Source organism: Gallus gallus, chromosome 2, assembly GCF_016699485.2.
Source record: "Gallus gallus isolate bGalGal1 chromosome 2, bGalGal1.mat.broiler.GRCg7b, whole genome shotgun sequence".
Lineage (NCBI taxonomy): Eukaryota > Metazoa > Chordata > Aves > Galliformes > Phasianidae > Gallus > Gallus gallus.
This window is the reverse complement of record NC_052533.1, coordinates 78,479,287-78,506,587: the sequence shown is the minus strand read 5'-3', so window position 1 is coordinate 78,506,587 and position 27,301 is coordinate 78,479,287. Positions and strand designations below refer to the sequence as shown.

The 27,301-nt window shown below is 38.0% G+C and overlaps 1 protein-coding gene across 18 annotated transcripts in view; it reads right to left on the bottom strand.

The window, feature by feature from the left end:
• Positions 1–27,301, bottom strand: part of SEMA5A (semaphorin 5A) — a 332,072-nt gene that overhangs the window by 73,789 nt on the left and 230,982 nt on the right. For all 18 annotated transcript variants that reach the window (XM_040695738.2, XM_046926696.1, XM_046926710.1 and 15 more), the window contains 4 exons: positions 24,838–25,045; positions 11,911–12,028; positions 5,706–5,887; positions 3,804–3,947 (listed from right to left, as the gene is read on the bottom strand). In XM_040695738.2, coding sequence (XP_040551672.1) covers positions 3,804–3,947; positions 5,706–5,887; positions 11,911–12,028; positions 24,838–25,045 — 652 coding nt within the window. The remainder of the gene's footprint in view (positions 1–3,803; positions 3,948–5,705; positions 5,888–11,910; positions 12,029–24,837; positions 25,046–27,301) is intronic.

Here is a 27,301-nt window from a genome sequence, read left to right as displayed (position 1 = left end):
ACTGAAACTAATCCATTTTCCTAATCCCAATTTAAGTTGCTTTTTTCTTTTTTCCTTTGTAATGGAAGAAGACTACACTCACTAGAAGCAATGGATTCTCATTCTAATATCCCTCATTTCTGCAGAGAGAGACCAAAGGACTTAATGAGTCTGTACCTACTGTGTCTTCCTCACAGAGGAGAGGAAAAATATTTTCACTCAATGACAAAGTCAAGAAAGGACACTATGGACGTTATAAACTAAAATCTTGAGAGTTTTCCAGCAGCTTCAGTGAATATTCCACACACAGGAAAAGACAACAAAACAAAATAAAAATTTTAAAGGCCCTAGTGAATTCATCTGGACATCTTCAATCTTGGCTCTTAAATACAACATTATCTTATCTGTTAAAATCCTATTTTTACTCCCTCTCCATATTCTGTCCAAACACACCAGCTGAACTTCTAACCTACTTCTACAAGGCTAATTAGCTTTCTAATCCAAGTATTCGCTTCTATCTTTCGACTGTTTTCCACTCCTCCACCTTTAAGCAACAGAGCTTTCAACAACTCAACCTATTTGCAGAATTTAAAATTGGTAAATATTCCCACTGATTTCAAGGGAAAGATCAGCAAACACAGATCTGTCTGATACATTAGGTATTGTAGGATCTCAACTTCCATGAGGTAAAACAAGCATAGCCTAGACAAATATTTACCCCTTAACTCATGAACAAATATTATCAAACTGAATATTCATTCACATCTGTAGGAGAATTAACCTCAACAATGCATTGCCTTTTTTTGTATTTAGTTTTTACGGAATTCTGTGCTGGATTTCTGCTGGGAATTGTGTTTGTTGAAAAACAGTTGCAAAGCTTGGCACAATGTCAGTTGTGGAAACTGAATCTCATATTTAACTCCTTAAACATGTGAAGGTGGCATGAATACATACTTTAATAACGACAAAACACAAAATTTGTAAACCACCTAATACTAATTTTTACTAAGTCTACATACACATTTATTCACTTTACTCATGGACTGAGGCCCCTAAGAAAGTAAAATGTTAGGTTCTTTTTAAACATTCATTAATTTCCATAAGAAAATCTGAGAGGCTGCTAATTGGTATGCCAAAAACAAGCTGAACATTTCTTATGAACTACCAAACCTGGACTATTTTCTCAGTCTGCCTAAGTGTTTTGGGCCCAGTTCTCAACTGCTTCGTGTCCATGCAATGCAGAGGCACTAGAGGGAAGCAGTGAATTAAGACTATTATAAATACTGGTACTCCATTGCCTTTGGCTCAAAATTCTTCACAAGCTGTTAGAACCTTGAAGGCATCAAAAAGTCTTAATGGCCCCAGTGAACCTCACCTGAGGCCTCTGTCTACACCCAACAGACCCAGGAGTTGTACTGTTCTAACAGCTCCTCCAGCACTGCTGGAAGAGTACTTTGCTTAGTTCCTGGCCCAACATGCAGCTCCCTTCTTCAGACCTCAATACGTGGACTGATTTCTGGCCTTGATGCTACAGATCTGCCTGGTAACCAGCAGATGTGGCCTATTGTTTGGATTTGCAGCTCAGACCTGCCTCAGCACCATGATACCACCCATAATCTATAAGATGGCTTCCATCTCCAGGCTTGCTGTGGGTGGTGGGATGGGCCCTGGCTGGGAATTTTCCCAGGACTCTGCTTTTTACAGCTTTGGAAAGACTGATCCAAGTGCTTGGCTTGACACTGTCATAATTGTGAGAAATAAGAATTAGGGAGCCTTGTTCCTCTAAAAAAGTTGCTTTAGAAATGATATGACAAAGTGTCCTAATGTAACAAACTTTCTTGAAATTAAATACATATAAAAGTATCGGCATACTGAAACATCATGGATAGCCTAAACAAAATCAGAGTCAAAGCAGGAAAGTTAGCTTGCTGTGAGCGAGCTAGTGAATGAAAGGAGGGCGGATATGGTGATGCAAGGCTGGTGAGGGTGTGTGGTGTTTCAAGGAGAAAAGAAACAGTGACAGAGGAACTGTGAGAGAAAAAGGCACCCTGTAGTACATCCAAGATTACTGCTGAACGAGATGACAGGGAAAGGACAAGTAAATTGAAGGCTACAAATGCAGAGCAATGTAAGATCTCTATTTCTTTAGAACAACAACACACCAAATTTCAGCCCATCTGAGTTACTATTTAACTCATTTGAAGTATCACTTCCCATTTTGTAACTGCTTTTTCAATGCATCCACTGTCTCAATACTGGACATTTATAATCAGATAAGTATCTATCGTGTCTTTCTGTATTTCTCTGAAACACCTTATTGGACTTTTATTCAGTGCTAAAATTAAGATGAACAATGACTACTAACATTTATGTCCATCAGCAAAAAGCCTATTCAACGTAAACTCTTTTCTTCTACACTCACTCTTATTGTGTCCCGCCCTTGACTGAACTCTCAGTTCAGGAAAATCTGTTATTCATGCTGGGACAAAACGACGTAACAGTAAACATAATTTTACATTTGGTGGACAGCTTTTAGGTTCAGCAACCTTTTTTCAGAAAGCAATTTCCAAAATAACAAAATGCTCTCCTCTGTGATGAGATGGTAAATATTCACGGCTTTGAAAAAGCAAGTGTTCATGTGTTCTACAATACTGGCCTTTTACATTTAGAATTAGAAAGACCAGGCCCCTGATCTTCTGTTAATACATAAACGTGTGATGCAATTTCCCTTCACTGGAATCTTTTCATCTGAGGCAATGCCAGAACCAGTGTTTAATTAAATCTCCCCTACTGAAACTCACAGTAAAGGTTACTGAATCTGACTTTGATCTGACAACAATATAGGATACAAAACCATCCCTTCTCCTTTGGTTATGTGAAAGTGTTTTACAGAAACACTGAAGTAAGTTGCAAGTGCATACTGAGGGGAAATGTATCTGCATACATCTACTGGAATGGATGACTAGAGTACTCCAAATTCTTACACCAGCACAAGTATTCTGATATCTGTGCTTTTTGACATGCCTCAGGAAACAGGATAATAAAAACATCTAAGAGTTGTAGCTTATCTGAATTCTGGTTTGATTTAAATAAATATTTAATTTCTGTTAAAATTACCAGCATATAAATTACAAATTAGAGACTTCAGAGGAGGGCATGTATAATGGAACTAGAGGCCTGAACTTCACATTCTGAGCTATTATAAAATGCTCTGTCTGGTGAAAAAGCAGTAGATAGGGAAATCAATATTTAAGCTGACTTAATCTGCTCAGCGGTTAATATACATGCAAACAAGTTAAAAAAAAACCCAACATCTGAAAGCTTATTTGAGTCCAGGTGTATTGTATTTATTGAATATGAGACAAAGCCCTTGAAACTTCCCTTTGTGTTATACAGAAGCTTAATTCATTTAAGACAGAAAACATGAACTTGTGGCATCAGTAACATACTGCTTTGACCTTACTATATTTTGCTCTGAATTCCAGGTCTTGAGTCCAGGCAAGTTACAATTTAAACATATTGCAATCAATTTTCCAGGAGAATCAATTTTCAGGGTCTTAAGGGACAGCAGTACATTGCTTCAGCACAATTCTCTGGCACTAGGAGCTCAGCTGACTCAGAAGGGATGCAGCTAAGTGGAAGATGAAAGAACTGCTGCAGCCCCACATCCTTCCTAATGGGAATAATGCTATTGTGTAGCACATGAAGTTTGAGAGAATGAAAGAAGAGGAGAAGAAATACTAGGCAGGTAAAGGAGAAAATGTCCTATGGATTACAGCTGAGCAGAAGAAATTAAAGCACGCGTTAGAGAAAAGATAACTCACCTCTCCTCACGATTCTGTCCCACACAGACACGTCCTCCATGGCGAGGGGTTGGATTGCTGCAGGAGCGCTGACGAACTTGAAAGCCTATTCCACAGGTGGTACTACAAGGTGACCAAGAAGTCCATGGTGTCCAGCCTCCATTTCTGGTAGAATAAAAAGCTCAGGCTCTGTCATCTGTTATACATAGCGAATGGCTGATTAGGTGCGACTGACAGCAGAATCTGACTCATTAATATTTCCGTAGCTATCACTGATACTGCATCATGTTCCATTTCTTAAAGGATACTAAACTGAAAGTGCTCTCATTCTTCCATATTCCTTGCTTTGTGATCAGCAGCTGCTGCAAGTACCTCATTACACAAGAAGTAAAAAAAGTCCAAAGACATAATAGAACTACAGACTATCTTGGCTTGGAAAGGGCCCCCAAGGATCATCAAGCCCAACTCCTGGCCCTACACAGCATCAGCCAAAAGTCTATTTTGTTGCTTTCAGTCACTTTGTTTTGGATAAACCTGATCTGCAAACTTCAGTACAAAAGTTCTGAAGATAAATTTTAATTACATATTTTTCCAATTTGTATTTATAGGTCTTTTTTCCTTCTTCTTCTTCTTTTTTTTTTTTTTTTAACTAACTAAATCCCATAATAAATATGACACAAACTTGTTTCAGTAATCTATCACAGATATTATCAATTTCAATTGATCTTAATCTATTGTTATCAAAAGGGATAAACAGTTGATAATAAATTTTAAGAAAAGCAGTTGAAGAAAAATCAGACATCATTTCTAAAATGGACAAAAAGTCCATTAGTTTCAGTCAGTAGAATGTCTTGCTGATATGGTAAAATAACAAAATCTCTGAGTCTCCATGAACTCTGGGAATCAATTATTAATACGTTAATGTGTTAACTGAAGTAAGATGTCCAAATAGTAGTGTAATACTGCCAATGTCAGTGTGTGAAACAAGTTCCAAATTGTGTTCTCAATTCCTTTCCAAGTCCAACAAACTTTGTTTGATTGTTCAGAATCCTACAGAATATTTTTCTACCATTCTCCTGATGTTAAATACTATATTGTACTTATAATTTCCCTAAAATTTACTATTTTCACTATCAGAGTTTGCAGTTATCTTGTGTGGAAGGGTAATCAGTTTTATTCACTACCATGATGTGCAAAACAAAAAAGCAGAGACAAGAACCTGAAAGAATCACTGTAAATAAGCAGAAGGGACCAGTTTATTTTTCATCTTGCAACTAAAGTATGTAAAATGATTTAAAGATGAACTCTAAATGAAACTCAGAGTATGCAGTGTTCGGAGTCTCTTTGAAATTATCTATCACTGTATTTTTTACGACAGCGGCTATGTGTGTGAGAAAGAAAAAAGATTGGCTAAGAAGTGGCATATAGGCTGGCAACAGATCTAGATGTCGTGATACTACCAAAAGATATAATGGAAACATTTTTTCCAAGTCAGATGGGGAAATACAATGGTGATATGAAGCCAAAAGAAGAGAAAAAAGTAAACAGTACTGACTTCCAAAAAAAAAAAAAAAAAAAAGTTTTATGACTTACAGAATTGAACAGAACTGAGAAAAATATCATACTTTGTTTATTATGTAATATTGATTTTTTTTTCTCTTAGCTTTTGTTAAAATTAACTGAGGACAATATAATTTGGTACACTGCATTTGAAATCACTGCTTGCCATTTCACTCATTCTCTCTGCCACAGCACTTGAGAAAGACTTTCCTAATGTTTCATTTGCTTCGGCCGTTGCTTCTGCTTCAAGCACAGAACAGGATCAGTGGATTTCAGATGAGATTTGAAAGGGTAGGTTAAATTCTGCTTAAGTTACAAACTTTTAAAAACATAAGTGATAGAACCTGAGATTGTTTTGTTTACCTGGAACAGTTGGCAATTTCCATGGTTGGTCCTTCACATAGCCACCCTCCGCACTGAGGAGCTGGACTGTCGCACACACGGGTCCTGCAGAGGCAGGAGCCAGTGCTGGCACCGTCCGTGTGGCTGCATGGTTTCCACTGTGACCATGTTCCAAAATGTCCATCCACTGTCAGATTCCTTGTCTAGGAACAAACACAACAGAAAGGCCGACCTGAGGCCTGACAGCTGCTTTGTACAGCCTCTTAATTCAGAAGTACATGGAAGTAAAGCTTTCAGACACCAACAATAAAAGCCTCTACTGGAGAGGTATAGCTTCCAGACAGGACACTTCCCTTGTAATTTCTACAGCTGTAGGATTCCTACCACCTTCTACTGATCTTGGTTACTGGATGCCACCATGTAGCAAAAACAATAATTAAAACTAAGTCTTCCCTTTCACAACTCTGCTTGCCTACTGTTATTCAATAAGAAGTGTATTTTACTTTCTCAACTATCTTCTCCTGACAGCGTTTCCTATTTCCTAGAATTTGCCCATGATTAGGAACCTGGATACTGACTGTAAAACAACACGTGAAAGAATTCTTACGGAAACCTGAGTCTGGATCAAAAGAAAGAGGCAGCAGAGGATAATAGCCTAGGGTAAGAAAAACAGCTGAATCAACCACAAATTCTCATGATGAGTATCTTTATTTGACAAAGTTTTTGTGATGCATATGTCTCATAGCACCACTCCAAAAAAGGTGAAATGTCCTTTTAAATATGACTTTCTCTAATCGTTAGAAGTAATTATATTAATCTATCATAAAAATACTTTTAAAAAGCATAAGTGGCACGTTACCCTATATGACAAGCCAGTTTGCTTCCACAAAAGTCACTTCTCAACATCTTTGGCTGGGAGGGTCAGAATGTTTTCAACTCAATGGGAATATTTCCATCAAGCAGCCATAACGCGTTAGTAAGAAATCTTTATTACCCAGTTTAAAGAAAATGTGCTAGCTCAAATTGCATAAGCTGACTTTTAAACACAATTAGGCTGGGCAATGGAGAATTCATCTCCATTTACAAATCTAGGCTTTGTACCACTAATTCTTTTAGCAAAGTGTTAATCTTTACTAATTCATGATCATAAGTAGAAATGATGTCAATGTTATCACTTAAATGCTAATGGATTTACCGTGTTTAATTGCAATATTTTAGCTTTTGGTCAAAAGAAGTAACCATAATTCATTATTTCAAAGTTCTGCTGACACTTGTTTAACAAAAATAACTCACTGGCCTTTGTTCATACTGAATATACAATACAAAATACTTACTTATCAATAAATAACAAGTAAGCTCATTCTCTCTTACACTACTGCTGTCATCAGTAGTTTGTAAACCAGCAGTGATATGTCCCCAACACAATCTCAGAGATATGAAAATATATTTCCTGCTTTCTATTCCTATGCTTTGCCAAAGAATGTTTACTGTTTCACTTACAATTACAAACTAAACCTGCAGTTGTCTACAGTTATTATCATTAACATCAAAATGCACGGAAAGTATTCATGAAACTTGGATGAAAGTTTGATCTCATCAGCAAATACTGATAGTAGGTTTCGCTTCCTTCATTTTTTCTTTTGTCCTGCAAAGGTCATTGAACTGCAGTCTCTGCTGATGCCTACAATTGCTGATACCTACCACTCTCCCTACCAATATTACATTTTTGAAAGTGATATCAAATAATTCATAAGTAACGTCTCCTATTTATTTTCCATGGAAATCAGAACAAAGAGCACAATAACTATTTGGTAGAGCAAATTGTCAGCTACAAAAAAACTATTTTTCAATCAAGTCGCCATCATTAGCTATGCATTTTCACCAGCGATGCAGAAGAGCCTGCATGCAGCACTTGTAAAAATCTGAATCAGTAAAGGTGACCCAATGTTTCACAGATATTATAACAGTGTAATTACTAGGAAAATGTTGCCCACACAATCCATCTTTCATGGACTCAAGCAGATGGAGGTGAGAAGGTGCCAAATTCGGACCATACAGTGGGTGTGATAGAACAGTCCAGCCAAGATTGGCAACAAGCTCCAAGGTCTTCAAGTTGGTATGGGGTCTGGAGTTACTGTGTTGCAAAAAAAAAAAAAAAAAAAAAAAAAAAAGGTTCTTTTCTGGTCTGACTCTGGAAGTTTAAACCTTCAGCTTAGTGTCATGATGTAACGGTTGGAGTTGATTTTTTGTGGGGGTTCCAGGAATTCTAGAAGGATCATCCAAAATTTAGTGCATGTCACTTTTCCTGCTGAGAGCTGCACCTCAAAACTTTTCTTCAATAGGGGAATTCACATGTCGCCACTCCGTGGATTGCTGTTCTGACTCCGGCTTGTAGTGGTAATACCACATCTTGTCAGCAGTAATGATGCGATCCAGGATACTGTCACCACCTTCAGCCTTGTATTGATTCAATAGGTCCTGACAAGCTTCCATACCGTGTTTCTTCTTTGCCTGTGTGAGCATTTGTGGGACTCCCTTGGCACAAACTTTGTTACACTCCAACATTGCCACCATCATTTCCAACACACTGAAACTGATATTAAGCACCATACAGAGTTCTCTGGTTGCAATCTGCTGATTTGTATGGATAAGCTGATTGAGACACTCTTCATTTCATGGTATGACAGATGTGCATGGCCATCCAGAACATGGCTTGTCTTTCACTTCACCGTCGCCACTGCTGAAATGCATTATTCACCACCTCACTGTGCTCACATCCACTGTTTGGTCTCCAGAAATGTTCACCAAGGGTTGTTGAATATCATTTTTTTCCACATGGAGGAATTCATTGACAAAATTTTGCTTCAGATGAACCTCCATGTCAGATGGCATTTTGTCAGACTGCCCATCTGCTGCTATCTGTTACATGGCAATAAAATGCAGTGGCATATTGGCAGGAAGGTTTAACTTCTACTGCCATATCACCAGCAGCTGCCTCTGATGTCAAAAAAATAAAATAAGAGGTGTTACTTTCAGAGCAGCCCTCATAATAGGGAAGCAACATACACTGATCATGGACCTTCTTAACCCTTACTACAATCCATGCAAGACCACTGCTCGTTAACCTTTCACAATCTTACATGGTGAAAGTCATAACCAAAAAGACAATTATGGCTGTATTTTCCTGTCATGGATGTGTTCTGATTTCCCTCTGTATCATCCTGTATTCATCACCCTTTCCTTTCTACAACTACCACTAAATCACTTCTTCCTTTCTAATTCCCCACATATATCCATCTTGGTCTAGAGGTTCTCTGTACCCATCTTGTCTCCCGTTTTGCACTCTGAGGCAAGGTCACATCATTAGTGACCTCATCCTTAAATCTGTCACACACTCTATGGTTTGAGGCAATATTGTGTACAATTTGGTGACTGTGGAGTATTTCCTGAAGCTGCTAATGCAGTCAGGAATGTTCCCATACATGTACTGTTTTCCCACATGCACTGTTTGCCAGAGCTGTGAAAATGAAGCCATTTCATGTTGTGTATATGAATAACATGAAACAAAAGAAAATCAAAATCAAAATTATTATTTGTTTTTACTTTGACTGCAAAAGCTCTCAGACCATGTCAGCCTATTTTTAGTGGTGGATCGCAAGAGTTACCATTGGAAAATATTCTGGCAAAAGAACTAACAAGATCCTTCTTCGCTATAGAAGTTAAATAAATATTAGATGAACTATTAGATGAATAATAGTAATATCTGACCAACTGGAAAAAGTTCAAAGCTGATATGTGTGCCATAGCTTTAATTACTATCTATATGCACTCACAATTGGTGTACTCATGCCAAAAATACCCTCTTGAGTATTATAAATCAAAGCCAGACAACTAAAAGAACTATACTTCTCACAAATTATCTTCAAATCCAGAGACACAATACCACAGATACTCAACTACCTCTCTTAGACCTCTCCCTGCTCTATGAAGTGCCAATAAATACTAATTACAGCCTGACTTGTATATCCTGCAAATAAAGCACATAAAAATTCTCAGAAAATAAGTATTTGAAAGCCTTGATGAACAAAACTGTAATAAGTTTAGTTTGCCAGAATACAGTGTTATTTCAAAGGGAAGTTTCTATGCAGTTCTCAGACTTGCTTTATACAGTGTTATTTGCAGTTCATGAATTTAAGACAGTAATGTGGCCAAAGAACAAATATGAATTCCAATGACAAGCTCTAAAAATTTCCTTTTCATATGCAATCTCAATCTGGTCATCTCCAAAATTCCTTTTGAGCCTTGGTAAATCTTTTAATCTCTGATACACAGAGTAAATCTCAGAGCTGTGGATAGATATCAGCGATTCTTTGGTGCTCCCCTGTTTTGACTAGACTAGTCACATACTATGCAAGTGTAATATAACAGATATTAAATAATTGTTTTTCTAATTGAATGAGACAGAATTGTATTTTTTTTTTTTAATTACTCATCCCAGCCCTTCCACCTCCTCAGGGCCTCACGTTTTATATCCCTTGAAGAATATAAGGGACAACGCCAGAATTCAAGCTCTAAACAGTAAGCAGATTTCTCCTGCGTAGGTCAACCAACTAACTCATTCCAGCAATCCTTCCTAATACAGCAACACTACTATACCACCAGCTAACCCTCCATATAACCACATTTACTCTGAAGGATTACTGCAGGGAGATATGAGATACTCCATGTACCTTGATCTGAATATACTCTGTATCACACCTAGTTACTTGCCAAACAAGGAGGCTAAGACTGGACTCATGACTAAATTAAAAGTTTCTGTGAAACAATGGCTATATGTAAATTACCAAGTGGAATGTGCATAAACTGAAAATCTGAAAAATAAAACAGCTGGTATTGAAGACATTCACCATCCACATTTCATGGGGCCTACTTTGGACTGATTTTAGCCATGGATCAAATGGTCAGTAGTAGCTGGAGCTCATTTCTGGCTTAATTTCATCTAAAAATAATGTAATGCACAGAGCTGAAGAACGGTTCCTAATGTGAACTAAAATGCCAATGCAGATGAATTCAACACAATTATTTTTTTATTAGGCCACCATGTCAGAGCATAGATGCATAGATTCAAGCAAAATGCTTGAAAAATTGCTATTTAATGTCAAACACGGGCAAGTAGAATATGAGTTAGTTCTCAAGGATCTCAAAATCAGTGTTGTGACTTATTTCTACAAGATGGCTGCAAAAAAAAAAAAAAAACGTGGAGATCACAAGTAGAAGCTGGAAGAACTTTACACTTTACAGAGCAGTGTAGATGTTAGAATGAGCTTTTAAAGTGCAAAGAGAATAGGACAGGGATGCCATATAAGCACAAATTCATAGATACATGAGCTCCAGTGGCAAGTGGGGACAAGTTCAGGGGGCCCGTATGGGACCCTTACTACTGATGAAAACTGGATTGAGGTTTAAAGACTCCCTCTTCATGGGCAGAAGGCAAAGAGAAAGTAAAGAGCACAGTAATACAAGGAAGATCCATCTTAACCCTCTTTTTTTTTTTTTCTTTTTTTTTTTTTTTTTGTAGTGAGGGAAAAAAATCAATATTTAAACAACACTAAAACCATATTAAAAAAGAGAGATCTAAACGTACTTTGTTGGTATTTATTTTATATTAAATTCAATCAAAATATTTTTAATAAATATTAACACTAAGTTTATAATAATTATCACTCCTGTCATTAATGTGCATGAGACTTAACTTTCACAGCCCACCTCTCCAATTCACTGATACTGAAACAAGCTATATGGCCTTTTATAGCAATTATTGCAATACTGATACACGACTGTAACACCAGCAGTTAAATATTGTAAAAGTAGAAAAGAAGAAAAATCCTGCAAATGTCTATCACTAAACTTAGTGATTAAAAAAGCCTTGCAGAATTAGTGACTACCTCTAACCTTACTGAGCATATGCTTTCAATATCATCAGAGGGAAAAAAAGATGACTGTCCTTTGAAAGTAAAACTATAAATCATTTCATCTTACTCGTATAAATAGTTTGATAAGAATTTGAAAAGAAACTAAATATCTTGTTCAAGTCTAATGGGATAGCCTGTGAAAAATGCTATTAAATACAGTGTTGTGAGCTTCAGAAACCTTATGGCAGCTCACTTGCATGAGATTCACATGAAATCAAAAGTCTTAAGAGATAAAAGAATGTGTTTGAACTTACTGGACACACAGTAATGCTTTGCTCCCACTGACTCATGCTCAGACTTTCTTCCAGAGTTGTGCATTTCTTCATCACCATGTCCCAGCCACAGTAAGGATCCTGAGATCCAATGCATGCGCTGTGAATGAAAACCAGTAAGAAAACATGAACATTTGCCCTTGTCTATATTTGCCAAAGGTCCTTGAATATGGCATCTCTTCATACTTGATAGACCCAAAACAGACAGTGAAACGGATCCCTGTTACTGTGTGGCACAGAGAAAATGATTAAATGGAGAAAAAATAATTTGAAGGCTGACACAAAGCTAGTATTTCTTTCAAGTTGAAGCTGAATTTCTGACAGCAGGCACAGTATCTGGACAAGAAATATTATGTTGTACTTAATTGCTACAGTTACAGCAATTCATAAAAATCACATGTTGTTTGCTCCAAGTGAGGAAGATTTCAGAAGTTACAGTTCATAAGCTTTCCTATCAGTTTTAGAATTATAGTTATTATCACGGAGAGAAATCAAATGACAACGTTTACTCCTTGAAAACAAATCAGACAATTATCTGTTTTATATATATATATATTTATTTATGTAACTCCCTGTTATATATATAAACTGTGCAGATGACAGAACACTGGCACAAGTTGCCTAGAGAGGCTATGGTGTCTTTTCCTTGTAGATCTCCTAGCGCTGCCTGGACATGGGCCTGGGCCCCCTGCTCTGAGTGTCCCTGCTGGAGAATGGGTTGGAACAGATGGATACAGAATTCCCAGCCAGCCTCAGCAGTTCTGAGGTTCTGCCTTCCCAGATTCGATGTTTTCTTCCACTACAATACTGATAAAAGACTGATTTATTAATATCCTCACATGCTATTCTATAATGGCATCATAGAGATTCTTAGTGCATAGAGAGAATTCTTAGTGCTTATAAATTTTATTGAATTAGTTCCTACAGTAAATGTGTCAATATGGGTAGTACTATGTTGGCTAGATAGTTCCCATCTGCAAAATGGGCCCAGAGTAAGAGACATAACAGGAGAAACTCCCTAGGTGCCTCAGGCTGCATGTTTCCAGTCAGATATCTAGAATGAGAGGGGAACAACTGATGAAAATTACAACGAGTTTTAAGTGCCTTGACTGTTCAATATTGGCAAGCCAAGATGTTCAACTTATCTCCTTTATCGTAATGAGCATTTCTGATAAAGTATGTTTCATGAAAGAAGAATGCAAAACAGATTAAGGCTGGGATAACTCACAGTTAGGAACATTAGCTGTGCTATTCCTCAAAGTAGAAGTGCTCACGTTTCCAACTTTACTTTTCCTTTATGTAAAGTGTAATATTCCTAATTACATTTATTTATTTATTAAGTTAAACATTTAAAAAGCTAGTATCCTTTCACATAGAAATACACTAACTCTTCCTGGTAGTAAAAAGAAGGATTGAGATCCATGGATCACAACAGAATCCTCCTCTGCCTGAAGTCATGGTGCCAATAACAGCATTAGTTAATAGGGAGCACCCGAGCACCCACTAGAAAGGAATAAGACACACTCTTAGGCCAGCACATGCACACTGATGCTTCACAGTACTTCAGGTTCTCAAATGAAACACGTTTTGGAAGGAATGGTGGGGATGGCCCCAGCCACAGGGCTTTCTGTTTAGCACTGCTGGCCTGCGGCAGCCTCTGAGTAACTTACATCACCCTGGTATTTCTCTCTCAATCCCTGCTCCCATAGCACCCAGAAGATCCTTCTCCCACTCTGCTCTTAGATCTCATTCTCCTTTTGCTTTTGTTTCCACATTCCCCTCCACTTATGCAAATCAAAGAGCCTTGCATCTTTAATTACGGGCCACCTTGAAGCTATCAGTAGGGCACTAAAAGCATATTTTGATCCTCTTATAACTTCCTAGCATTAGCACAGATCTTAGTTTGATGGATGAACTAAAGGGCTTGGTTTTCTAGGTTTGTTCTTAAAAAGCAACAACACACTGAAAAGTCCTCAAAACTTTGGTACCAAGCACATTCAAACACTGAGTACACCAAAAATGGCAATTTCAGTAAGCAAACAGGTTTGGAGGGCACTGCAGCAAAATAAAAAGAGCTAAATCTTTTCATGATTTACTTGATGAGTTCCAATGAACTCATGAAAACTACAATTTTAAGAAGCTTGTAAGCTAACTGAACACCTGCAGGTGACAAGAGGCTAAACGTGAAGAACTTTCACCAAAACAGAGAGGTATTAACAGTCTTCAGCTAATTTTCCCTGATGCTACAATACGTGAAAAAATCCTGGAAATCCTGGAAACAGCTGAACCATTCTAAAGAAAGCCACAGGAGATTTTGCCTGAGAGATAATTTTTTTTTCCTTTTTTTTTTTTTTTTTAATTGTTCTAATCAATTGTCCCAGTAGTTATTATATCTAAGTTCATATTGCGGAAAATTTTATATTTGAAATCTTGTAGTTTGTACACAATAATTATGCTAAGAGTGCAGCTCACCGTCACCCTGGCATTTCAATTCACCATGCCAGATACGTTCGTGAAATGAGGCAGGTCTAACTGCCCTATCCTCAGGTTTTGTTATAACGATCCTTATTCTGCTCTGTGTCACAGATCTGAGAGAGTTCTCTCATTTATTTCTTTTAGATCACTTGCTCAGATCACAAATACCTCCAAAAAGTAGATGTATCTTCTTGTATTCAAATGAAGAGAGATAATATGCAGCTAATTTTTTGTCCATCTTTGCTCACTTGTATCATATTTTAAAATTATTGTATTTCCTTAGGGGAATAATCGAATGTTTGAAAAACAGGAGCTTATTATGCTGATCTGCTATGCCATTTAGAACAAATAGAAAGAGATACCAAAATAGGTTTGCAGACAGAAAGCGATGAGGATAGGACAAAGCTTTTAAGTATGAAAATATCAGAATTTTTGTCTGAAATGTGAAATTTAAGGGAACCATTGTTCACTCACAATTATGTGTACTTATTGTATTCAATTAATCACAATTTTATACTGCTTTATCTCTTTTGTTATGAATTTCTTTCCCAAGAGACAGCAGCAAGAGGAACTGCTTAGCGTACACCTGAAATTATAAGAGAAATTTTACAAAACAGCTGTCAAATTAAGTACAGAAAGTTGAAAATTGGATTCCATTATACATCTCTACCACCTTTTCCTCCAAAAGTTCTGTCTAAATTAAAGCCACTTTAGATGCTACTTCTGGAACATTACATACATTAAAAAAAAATTAAATTAGTTCTTTCTGGTGATGGGACTATTTCAAATCGTGACCAAATAACTGGCTGGACTGGATGGCCAGACAAGATTGATACCTATCTTGTTTGGATACCTATCTATCTTGCCTCTGGGAGTCCATCTACATCTTATTTTCATTAGAGATAAAAACAAACCTTTTGTTTGTTACTCCCCATAAGCATGAACCTACATCTTTAAGACATCAATGATTTGTCCTTGGTCTGCTACAACAGGCAACTTTGTGCAGACATGAAATTCAGGAATAAAAATGGATCGGCTCATTTTAAAATTCTGGATGCAACCTACCCTATGGAAATGTTCAATGGCTTTTGGCTGATTAATTCTAATTTCCCTCTGTGTCATCATTTCATCATAATTATAGACTGGCTTAGGTTGGAGGGGAGTTGTAACCCCTCTACCATAGTAAAGGCTGCCACTCACCAGATCAGGCTGCCCAGGGTCCCATCCACCCATGCTTTGAATGCATCTGGGGATGAGGCATCCACAGCCTCTCTGGCAACTTGTTCCAGCATCCCACAACTGTCTGAGTAAAAAATTTCTTCCTAAAATCTAACCATTTTCCATTGCACCACAGTTTCCAAGACCTCTTGCTTATTTACCATGCTGCATGTACTGGTATAGAGGCACTTCAACTGGGCTTTGGGCTGCATTACCTTCTTGCAGGAGGCTTCCCATGATGAGTCCTGCCAGCTTTCTGTCAAGTATATCCTTGCCCCTCCTGGTCAGTTGTGTTCTATCTCATTAGCAGGCTATTTTCTTTAGCTCTTTCATAATTACGACCAAGCAGAGACTAGCAAAACCACTCTACTTGAGTAATATTTGACTTACTCAGACACAAAAGGAGGCAGAAATGAAAGCCATTTGAGGAAGAATTTGTTATGCGTGGTCTAAAAATGAAAAAAAAAAACAAAAACAAACACAAACAAAAAAAACCCCAAAAGCTATATCTTGATACTATTGATTTCAGTGAGATTTTAAAATCTCTTTTCATTGGAAAACAGATTCCTATATGAATATACATTTTAACTGGTAATCCAATATCCTCTTGAACTGTCACGTTCTATTCGGGGAATTTATAAAAATAAGAGGTGCATCTTCTGAAACGGTTCAATTAAACATATTTCTGTCTTCACCTGTACACATCATTTTGAAGATTAGAAGGCATGCCTATCCACTAACGCTTTCAAAAGTTTCTACTGAGATATCCACGCTTACCTAGTTCCAATTACTGTCAACTATGATCTGGACACTGTATACCATGTCCTGAACTGAGGTCACCATCTCATTTCAGAGAAGCCAGATTCCTCTCTGCAAATTTGAACAGACAACTGAAGATAAAAGCCTGTCTGAGCTTCCAAAGGAACTAGTGCTATCCATTGCATGAATTAACATACGAAGATACTAGACTTCTATACACATGCACGCAACAGCATTTTCATTATTGCCGGTTATAGAGAGATATATAAATATATACAAAATGAAGAGGGATCTAAAGATAGAGATGACTGGTGCAGAATATAAATGGTAGGCACACAATTTAATATGTCCTATGAGAACAAACTAAGATGTGTATCAAATATTCAGAACCCTGTATTTGAACTTTCCCTGTATTATTAAGAAAAATAAAATCCTTTAATCAACTCAGCCACTCTGTATAAACTGCTGTTGCTTCCTCTCACTTAAATTTATGAATAATCAAAATAAATCTAAGAGCATACACTGAAAATACTTCTTTTGAATTTAAATTTTGAGGTTTACTTTATACTAGAATATAAATGAATTATTAAGATAACAGATGCAGATTTAGGATAGATTGGATTCTTAACAGTTCTAACAAGGCTGCAGGTACCTTTGCATTTCAATGGTATCATTACCTCTAATTTCAGAAGTACTTGTAAATACAACCACTGAGGGACAGATTGACTTCAAAGCCACTCAGCTTGAGGCCCCTGAACTGGACCCAGACTCCTATCCTGGAATCCTGCCCACAATTCACATCATAGCATCAAAAATATTCTGTTCCTTGTATACACTGAGGTCAATAATGGACTCCAAACTTCAAGGTTAATTTCCTGTGAAACTTCAAATAAATGAAAATGTCCCATAAAAAGGTTATAGAGTATTAAGAGAGCTGCAAACAATTCTCATGAGGAAACAACTGGTGTGCAACAGAGATTGCTGTAAGCTGAAATACACAGTGAGCTGGCCTGACTACCTAGCAGTCCAGTATGTGGTATATTCACAGAATCATGGAATTGCAGAGATTGGAAAGGAACTCAAGAGATCAAGTTCAATCCCCCTGCTAAAGCAGTTTCCTACAATAGGTAGCACAGATAGGCATCCAGAGAGTTCTTAAATACTGTTCCAGTTCTCCTTACAGTAAAGACATTCTTATACAGGTTTGAATGGAACTTCCTCTTTCAAAGATTTAGGCCATTGCTCTTTGTCCTGTCACTGCACACCACTGAGAAGAGCCTGGCTTCATACATTTGCCTCTCACCTTCCTTTAGATATTTATAAACATGTATCATATCTCCCCTCAGTCTTCCCCAGGCTGAACAGATCCAGGTCCCTCAGCCTTTCTTCATAAGGGAGGTGCTCCAGGCCCTTAATCATCTTTGTGTCCCTCCATTGGACTCCTTCTGGGAGATCCCTGTCATTTTTGAACTGGGGAGCCCAGAACAGGACGCAGTTTTCTAAATGCAGTCTCACCAGGGCAGAGTAAAGGGGGAGGAGCACCTTGACCTGCTGGCCACGACTTTTTTAATACACCCCAGGATTCCCTTGGCCTTCTTGGCTACCAGTGCACACTGCTGGCTCATGGTCAATCTGTTGTCGACCGGCACAGTCAGGTCATTCTCTGCAGAGTTCCTCTCCAGCAGGTCATCCCCTCACCTGCACTGATGCATGCATTCATTAATCCCCAGGTGTAGGACTCTACCCTTGCTCTTGTTAGACCTTGTCAGGTTTCTCTCTGCCCAACTCTCCCGTCTGTTCAGGCCTTGTAGAATGGTAGCACAGCCTTCTGGTGTGTAAGTCTCTCCTCCCATCTTTGCATCATCAGCAAACTTGCTGAGGGACTCTATCCCTTCATCTAGGTTGTTGATGAAAATGCCAAACAAGACTAGACCCAGCACCAACCCCTGGGGAACACTGCTAGTTACAGGCCTCAATGTTAAAACCATTTTAAAATTAAAAAAACCTCCCAGACTTGCTCTTTTTTAAAAAACAAAACACCCACACAAACAAACAAACAAACCCAGTCTATTTAACTTCAGTTTTCAGAGAACACACTTGCAAAGTATCTAATGATTAGTGAAATGGTCTCATGGAATGTGAGTTGCTATAAACATGTTAGGTGATTTTCAAGAAAAATCTAACAGGAACAATACTGAACTAAAGACTCCTCAAACTTTAAAGTGAAGAAAAAGCATGAATTACATCATGACATACAAAAACCACATGCCTGTTTTAAATTTTTATTTCTAATATTACTGCTTTGTTTAAAATAATATCCTTCTAATAAAATCTGAATTGCAAATGCTTAGTTTTGTCCATATGGTTTTTCTACAGTTTCGCAAGCTAAAAGGAAAAGATATGTTCCTTTTCCCTCATCTGGTTGCTACTATTAATATATTATGAACAGCCTGCAAATTCTACCTGTTAATCAAAATTTCGTCTTGTTTGCCAAAAACTTGTACTTATAATTTAACAAATACATGTATCGATCTTACACTTCAAAGCGTTGTGACAAAAATCTCAGCTGCAGCAAAATGTAAATGCCCAATTTATCTCTGATGCATTTTGTGGGCAAGACAGATATAGGCACTTTCTGCAAGACCTTTAGTCTTCAGAAAGACTAAAATATACGTCAACCTCACATCTTCAGAGCTCAAACTGTTTCCCTCTCTAGTGGAAGACTAACATTCTACTTTGAGTGAGGAAGACTTTCAGCTGATCCTTATCTCACTGTTCTTCTGACCCCACCAGTGTTTTCATAAGTTCACACCAACTGATGGTAACTTTGTATCAGATACCAGAAAAAAGACTTTGAATAATAATAAAAAAAGTGTGCATATCATCTAGTCTCACAGAGGATTATAGCTTCTCCAAGTCTGGGAAATATACAAGCATTTTTTATTCTGAATATTACTTTGGATTTACCAGTTCAAATTTGAGTATCAGAACTAACTTGAGGCCTAATGCGCAGCTTGTTTCTCTGACTTATACTGGAATAAGACTTTCATATTTTGAAATAAGGAAATCCACCTGGATAGCCAAAGATAACTATTCTGGATTTAGTATTTCAAAACAGCAGTTTCAATTCCATGTGGAGGTCTCTTCTCTTCTGGACGTATTAGCATCTAGTAATAGCTTGCAACACTTTATTGGTTCTATCTTGTATAATAATAGTATATAGGAATAATTATTCTACTACATAACGATAGTGACAGTATCTTATCACAATCAAAACAGGTTCTCAGTGAGCGTGAGAATAATTCTTGAGAAGCAACACTATCTCCGAGACAAAACACAGGAATGTAGAAGTGTTCAAAAGAGTTAATCCAATAACCTTGTTGGACTTTTAGGAACAAAATAAATCACAACCAAATTTGCAATAACTCTTGTAGCTTGCCAGTTAATCCAGTACCTTTTTTAGTACTTGACTGCTACAGTTATCTTTTGCATATGTACTAACTGCTTACCTGATGTTTAACAAAGAAGGCAAAATACATGTGATGGACTACAATGGAGACAGAAAAGTCAAGGTCACAGCAGGATAGCCATGATAATACTGATTAGCATAATAATCTTGTGACCCAGCAATATTTTAAGTATCTTAAGCAAAAGTGAATACTTAACAGTACCTTTTTATAGCAGAGAAGAGTCCCTATCTGCAAACGTTTCAGAGGTTGGTATTTTTTTATTTAAACATAACTTTAAAGTAAGTTTAGATTTCAAGTCTTTTATGTGCATGAAATCTATCTTCTATCAAGAATAACAACCTTGATCATTGCTCAGCAAGATTTTGCAGAACATCAGGCTGATGCAACCTTTCCTTGCCCCTACTTTTAGAACTGATGCACTGAAAACTCTAGTACAAATTGTAACATTGACAGATTTGCCTCAGAGAAATTACCATCATCGGAGGTTGCTTTTGAAGGCTGCAGCTGCCAATAAAGGAAAGTTGCCTGGCTCTTTGTTTCAGGGTATGAAGTCTTCTCCCCTTATTACACATCTTATTCCTTATTACAGATTCAATGGGCTTTCAAAGTAAATAGCAAACACTGCAATTTCAGTGATTTTAATAGTTATCTGCTCATGATAATCATTCTATTTAACTCATATTATAGTTAATTAGTGGTAGTTATGCCTAATTAGCAGGAATACAAAAGTCAGCTGGATTTTATGCTTGACCTACTCAGCTCAGAAGAATTACAGGGAGCTGCAAAATTCTTAGAGCAAATTTTATCTCCAGCAAATAACACTGCTGATCTTCATGACATTTTGTTAAATGTGTGAATTGCGATAGCCAGGTGACAATAATTTGGTCATATCGGAAGGTTTTACTCCATGTACAACTAAACTAGGATAACTACTCTGCTTATTTTTTGTTCTGGAGCATAAGAACAGGGATTTTTGGAGAACTGTTCATGAGAATTATCACGTACCAAACTATTTTTCCCAAGCCGATTCTTGGAAACAGCAGGACCATGGTGGGATGATAAAAATTATTCAGTCATCAGGAGAACTCTGAGGGAGACACTCCGCATGAAAACTGCTGATCTAAATAACTCACATGGGCAGTTTCTAAGTAACAAAAGCATCACGGCACAATGGAAAGGGCTGAGCAACCCCATCTACAGGTGTGGAGACAGGGTCTGCCTGAGATATGTTTTGTTGTCACAGCAGCAGTAAAGGCTGCACAAAAGTGCATTCTGAACACCAGAAAAACAAAAAAAATAAGACTTAGTCTCCAAATGTAACAAAACATTTTCAAGGGTAATTATTAGCAGCATCTGTGGGAACAGAAACCTACAGGAAGCATGGAGCAGAGCAGTGAGCCGGTGGAATAGGTCCGTCCTGGACCAGAGGGGATGTGTGTCAGGGCAGCACCATGTAGCTGAGGAGTGTGGAAGCATCAACTAGAATATCCATCACAATTAAGTGCTGGAGGAATAAATTTACATGGGTATATGAATTAGCTAAATATGTGCAGCATATCAGAACAGTAACGAAGCAGACATAATAAACTATGAATAAAGCAACAACAATATGCTTTAGAAGCATGAAGATAAAATGAGGAATAACAAGATAAAAAGCAAAGAAACAGACAATCATAAGGAAATTATCTCACCATTGAGATAATAGCTTGTGGAACTGAGCTGCATTCTCTGAAAGACTTTGCAAACAAGCCTAAACAAAAGCATTAGAAAAGTTCAGACCGTAAGCACTCTACGTCAATAGACGCAAAAAGACAGCACAGATAAGCAAGCACGTCTTCAGTCTTTTGGTTTTTTAAGGGTTTTATTTATACACAAGCATGGTCTACTTCTCAAAAATTATGTGAAGTAGGTATTAAAGACAGCACATGCCCTTGATCTGTGGAAGAAACTCTAAGCTGTTATTGATGGATGTTGAGAATATAGCCTTGGTGCAGATACACAGCTCCAAGTATGATAAATGTGAATATAAAAAATTAAAAGTATATTAAAAAAAAAGAACCGTACTGTCCCAAGGCATTTTTCTGGGGTAAGGTTTTCTCTATTTACCCATTGTTATAGCGTAATAGTTGGCAACATATAACAAGGATGTGAATATTAAAACATCCACCAACGCAGTGACTACATTTGAGATGTTTTATTAACTAGTGAAATTTATGGCCCCAGGTATGGTACCTTCACTCTCTCCACATGCACAAAAAAAAAAAAGCAGCCTTGAAATGCTCTAGCATGACAAGCCAGGAAAAGCCTAGTAAAGTCATGAGTAAATGATAGGTGAAAGAAAGATTAAATCTGCACTATCCAAATGATCTGAGTCCCCTGTGACGGATGATAAAAAGATGTCTCATTTCATCTAGATCACAGCTTTCTCCTTTCTCACCGAACAGAACTGGAATTGCTGGTGAGTTTTTACCAGGAAGACAGTATAGATGACAATCCACTTGGTGCAATGAATATTTAATTATTCCAAGCAGAGTGATTTAACTACAAAAGAGATAATTGAAAAACCCCACAAGGAATAATTTTATCTCCTCTGAGTAAGTCATTCCAGTGGAAGATGAGGATTCGCACTCCTCAAGGCAGAGCAATAAACTTTCATTTGAGCAGGATTTGAGACATTTAACTACTGTTCTACTCAGTAAAATGGGAAAAGTACCACACTTCTTTTTCTTTCCCCCCCCCTTTTCTTTTTTAAGCCCTTAAAATCTAGTCAATTAATCTCCACTGCTCAAACACGAAAAGGAATGCCTTGCCTACAACTGTGAATGGGGTTTATGACTCGAGGCAACAGTTCTCCCGAGTGAGGGCAGAAGCATATTTTTGCCCTGTAGTTGGGGTAGCCTGGAGCACCTCAGGATAGAAGCTGATAGAAGCACATACACCAGGGATCTTGCAAGGCTTCCATGCAGGCAACTGTTACTCACAAACCTGAATTTCAGAGTTCACTCCTCCCTAATAATGCATGTACAGAAAATGGCTCCAGCCTTCAAACATTTCAAGAGGCACTGCAGATTTCATGTGAATACAGAGCACCCAGATTTTTGAGCTGTTTGTGTTTATCATTGTCACCATGAGTACATAGTCCCTAAGAAAGCACAGGATGCCAGCCTGAGCTCCCTTGCTGAAACAAACATATGCTTATGAAAACATATGCAACATCCTGTACAAGCCAAATAGCATAATCTTGTTATATTAAAGAAGACAGAGAAACACAAGAATGTATGATTAGATGTTTTTCCTTCTCCAGACAGACAGACATGCATGCACACAGGCCCTTCTCTTTTCCAATACGTAAGGGCTGCTCTGAAAGTAATGCCTCCTATTTTGGTATGTTGACCCACGGCGTCAGAAGGAATGTTGGTGGTATGACAGTAGAGGCTGAACTTTCCCACCCCTGTTAACATTTTGTTGCTGTGCAACAGATGGCAGCAGAGGGGCAGTTTGACAAAATGGTGCCTGACACGGAAGTGCGGATAGCGTGGAACTGAATTCCTCCATGAAGAAAAACATAGCACCTATTGACATTCACTGATGCTTGCTGAACGTTTATGTAGATCAAACAGTGCAGAGCACAGTGAGGTGGTGGGTGGTGTATTTCAACAAGCAACAGTGGGTCACCTCTGCTGGTGTAAATTTTTACAAGCGCAGCATGCAGGCTCTTCATCACTGATGAAAACACACAGCTAATAGTGACTGTGTTGAAAAATAGTGTTTTGCAGCTGACAATCTGCTCTATCAGACAGTATTACTGTGCTCTTCATATCTGTTGTAGTTTCCATGGGAATAAATAGAAGGCAAATAGAAGGCATTACTTTCAGGCTGGCCTATGCATAAGCCCTTCACTTAAGAAGGAAACAAAAACATGTCCTGTTAAAACTGGCTAAATCAAGGGTAAAACTTGGTCCTATGTTGGCTGCTAAACTATGCTAAAGCTTGAGGTAGAGACTTGCCTAAAAATTTTCTTTAAATTGAGCTTTGCAGGACTTCCAATGGAGTTTTCAGTATTATTTTACTAGAAAATACCTAAAATATTGTATATAGGACAGCATATACAGAAAAGGTTTGTAAAGAACTGTAATAAGGAAAGAACTCCCCTGGTGTGTGTCAGCTTTTTCTACAGTCTTATTATCAAACCAGCAGTCTTTCAGTAGCCTGCTGCATGACATCAACTCATATGTTGTGATGGGAAAATTCTTTCCACTGTCACTGAGCCACAGCTGTACACCCACGTCCTGTGGTTACCTCCTCACTGTGACCAATGCATATTCCCTCTTAAAGCTAGAAACTTCTTCACCTGTAGTCACTATCTTTCATGGAAGGTATGATCTCTGCCTGGTACACAAATAGCATCTTCTATGATCCTGAGCACGGCAGCTAAGAAAGGCAACTGGAAGACATTTTATCTCCTTTAATAAACAAGCTTTTCAAAGGAACATATATTAAACAAGCTGAAAGCCGAGCAAGCTATAAAATAACCAAATACATCTGTCACAGTTCTCAAATGATCATCATAGTGGTTCAGAGTCTCTCTGACATAAAACAGAACAATTGTTCTGACTTACTGGAACCACTCTGGAACCATATTTATATTAAAGGGAAAACACAACTAATCAGATGAAATTAACAGTCAGGAATCTGTTGCAGCCCAGGAGTACTTTTAGGTAATATATAGAAAACATTGCATGCTGAGCTTCAAATTCCTTAACTGCCATAATATAGAGTCTAAAATCAAGTGGTAATTTCCAGAAGTTAATTTCCTTGGTTGATCAAAGAGAAAAAGTCCCCAGAGACGGTTCTGATAAATGGTGCACATAAAAAGTCATAGCTCTAAGAGGTAATTAATTTGGATTCCTACATACAGTCACTTTTCCTTCCCATTTTCTTGCAACCCACAAGCATTTTTCTCTGATCAAATCAAACTAGTTGTTACCTGAATGTTTTGTAAAACAGACATCTCTTCAGGGGGACTTTAATCACATGTTCCTGAAGGCCCACAAACAGGACACTCTGGCTGTGCAGGATCTGAAGACTCCTGATGGGCTCCCGCTGACTCTTTGGCAGGAGTTCAATTTCCTCAAGCAGGCAGCTGCTTGAAGTCTGGTTCATTGGGGCAAGTACTTTCTTAATAGTGCCATAGTCTGCAAAAGAAAGAGGAAAATGAGTTACTAAAAGTCATACTAGTGATTCTATTTGTTAAGATGGATGAATCTTTATTCCATGCAGGATGTTTTCTATGGAGGTTCAAAATGTGCAGTTTTCACTGAATTTCCTAAACTGCTTGCAGTACAATGGAAAGAACATGAGAACAACTATTACATTCTCTGTGTAGTGTAAGACAGTTACAAATAATTTTGTTAGCGCAGGACAGACTTTACACCAGAAGTCCCTCGAAAGACAAGTGTCTTTCTATTATACATGCACGTTGTATTATACATGCATGTATGTCTATTATACATGCACGTTCCCAAAACACATTCACAGAAAGAGCTTCCGATTTCTGTTTACCAGATTGTAGTACGCCATCATGTTGAAAGCAGCTTACAAAGCAATAAACTCTTATCATTGCCCCCAGACTGTTTTAAGACTGAATATTTTAACAACTATTGGTTTTTATCATTTGCTCTTCACTCTTATTGTGATTTCTTACCAAAGGTATTAAGTATCACAGACCAGTGTCAGATCACTGATGAGATCTCTGATTCATTCATGCAAAGTTTTTAAGGCATTTAAAAATACCAAAGAACATTTGTTCTGAACACAAAGGACCATGTTCTCACACTGATAAATATTTTAGCTAGTGCCCTGACTAAGACATTATGCAATCTTCTATGTGCCAGCAATGGTAAACATTAAAGATCCAGCAGAGAGCAACTCTTATTCACTTAAGGTCTCTAAAGAACAAAATGGTTTATGCGAGTAGGTAACACCTGCAAGAGAAATGCTCAGGATGCTCTGTTCTGCAGCCCATAAATAAGGGTTTTGCCACAAGCAGCAGAAGGCAAGAGGCAAGGCAGACAGATGGCAGCGGAGGGCCTCAGGATGGGCTTGGCCCTGCCTTGGTGGCAACAGAACACAGCAGTTGACAGGTACAGCCCACTGCCTCCTGGCAGGACAGACAGACATCCCTGCTAGGAACAGGGTGAGGAAGGCAGTCTAAAGATCCCCAGGCTGGGCCTGGCACATGGGGAGGAACCACTACCATGCAGACTTAAGAAAACACAAAAGGGTAGTCTAAAGCAGACTCCAAAACTGAAGAGGAGTTGGAGAAACCAAGGTGGCGTTTACTGGTAAATCTTCCATTCCTAAGGAAAACTGAAGTTAATCCTAAGAACTGCAGGAGTACTGGAAAGGAGAACATAACACAAAATAGCAGAGGGAGTTAGGATAAAGATTATGTCTAAAATTTTAACCATATTGTTAATGAATCTTTAATAATCGGATAATATGGACAAATTTTATTAGAAAGTCAAGACTGATTACATTCACAACTAATGTTTAGTTCAGTATATAAAATGCATTCCCTTCCATAGCAAGGTTTCGAGTGTAAAGTCATAACCGCATGTTTAAGTCTTCTGATTAACTTCTCAAGTTTGAGTAAAAATCACCTCATGTAAGTATTTAAATTTCTCTCCTGTACTGGTACAAACAAGCTTGTAGGGATTCACTGTACATAAGAATATTTGTTTAAAAGAAAAAAACAGCACAAAAAATACCACCCATTAAATAACAGAACAATTTGTGCTGGAAGGGACCATAAAGACAATCTCATTCTAACCCCCCTACCGTGGCCCCCATCCAACCTGGCCATGAACACCACCAGGGATGGGGCATCCACAGCTTCTCTGGGCAGCCTGTGCCATTGTCTCACCAGCCTCCGAGTAAAGAATTTTCTCCTATAATCTAAAATAAATCCCTCCTCTTCTATGAAAAAATAAAATTCTGGTTTTGATTATCATAGAATCATAAAATGGCTTGGGTTTGAAGGGAACTCAGGGATCATCAAGTTCCAAGCCCCCTGCCACAGGCAGTGTTGCCAACTGCTAGATCAAGCACTAGGATCAGACTGCCCAGGGTCCCATCCAACCTGGCCTTAAACACCTCCAGTGACAGGTAATTCACAACTTCTCTGGGCAAACTGTTCCAGCACCTCACCACTCTCTCAGTAAAAAACTTCCCCTGACATCTAATCTAAATTACCCTTTTGTTTAAAACCATTTTCCCTTGTCCTATCACTGTCTGCTCATGTAAAAAGTTGATTTCCTGTCATGTTTATAAACTCCCTTTAAATACTGGAAGGTCACAATGAGGTCTCCCCGCAGCCTTCTCTCTTCCATGCTGAACAAGCCCAGTTCCTTCAGCCTATCACTTTTTCTCTACGCAACCTAAAGGAGAGA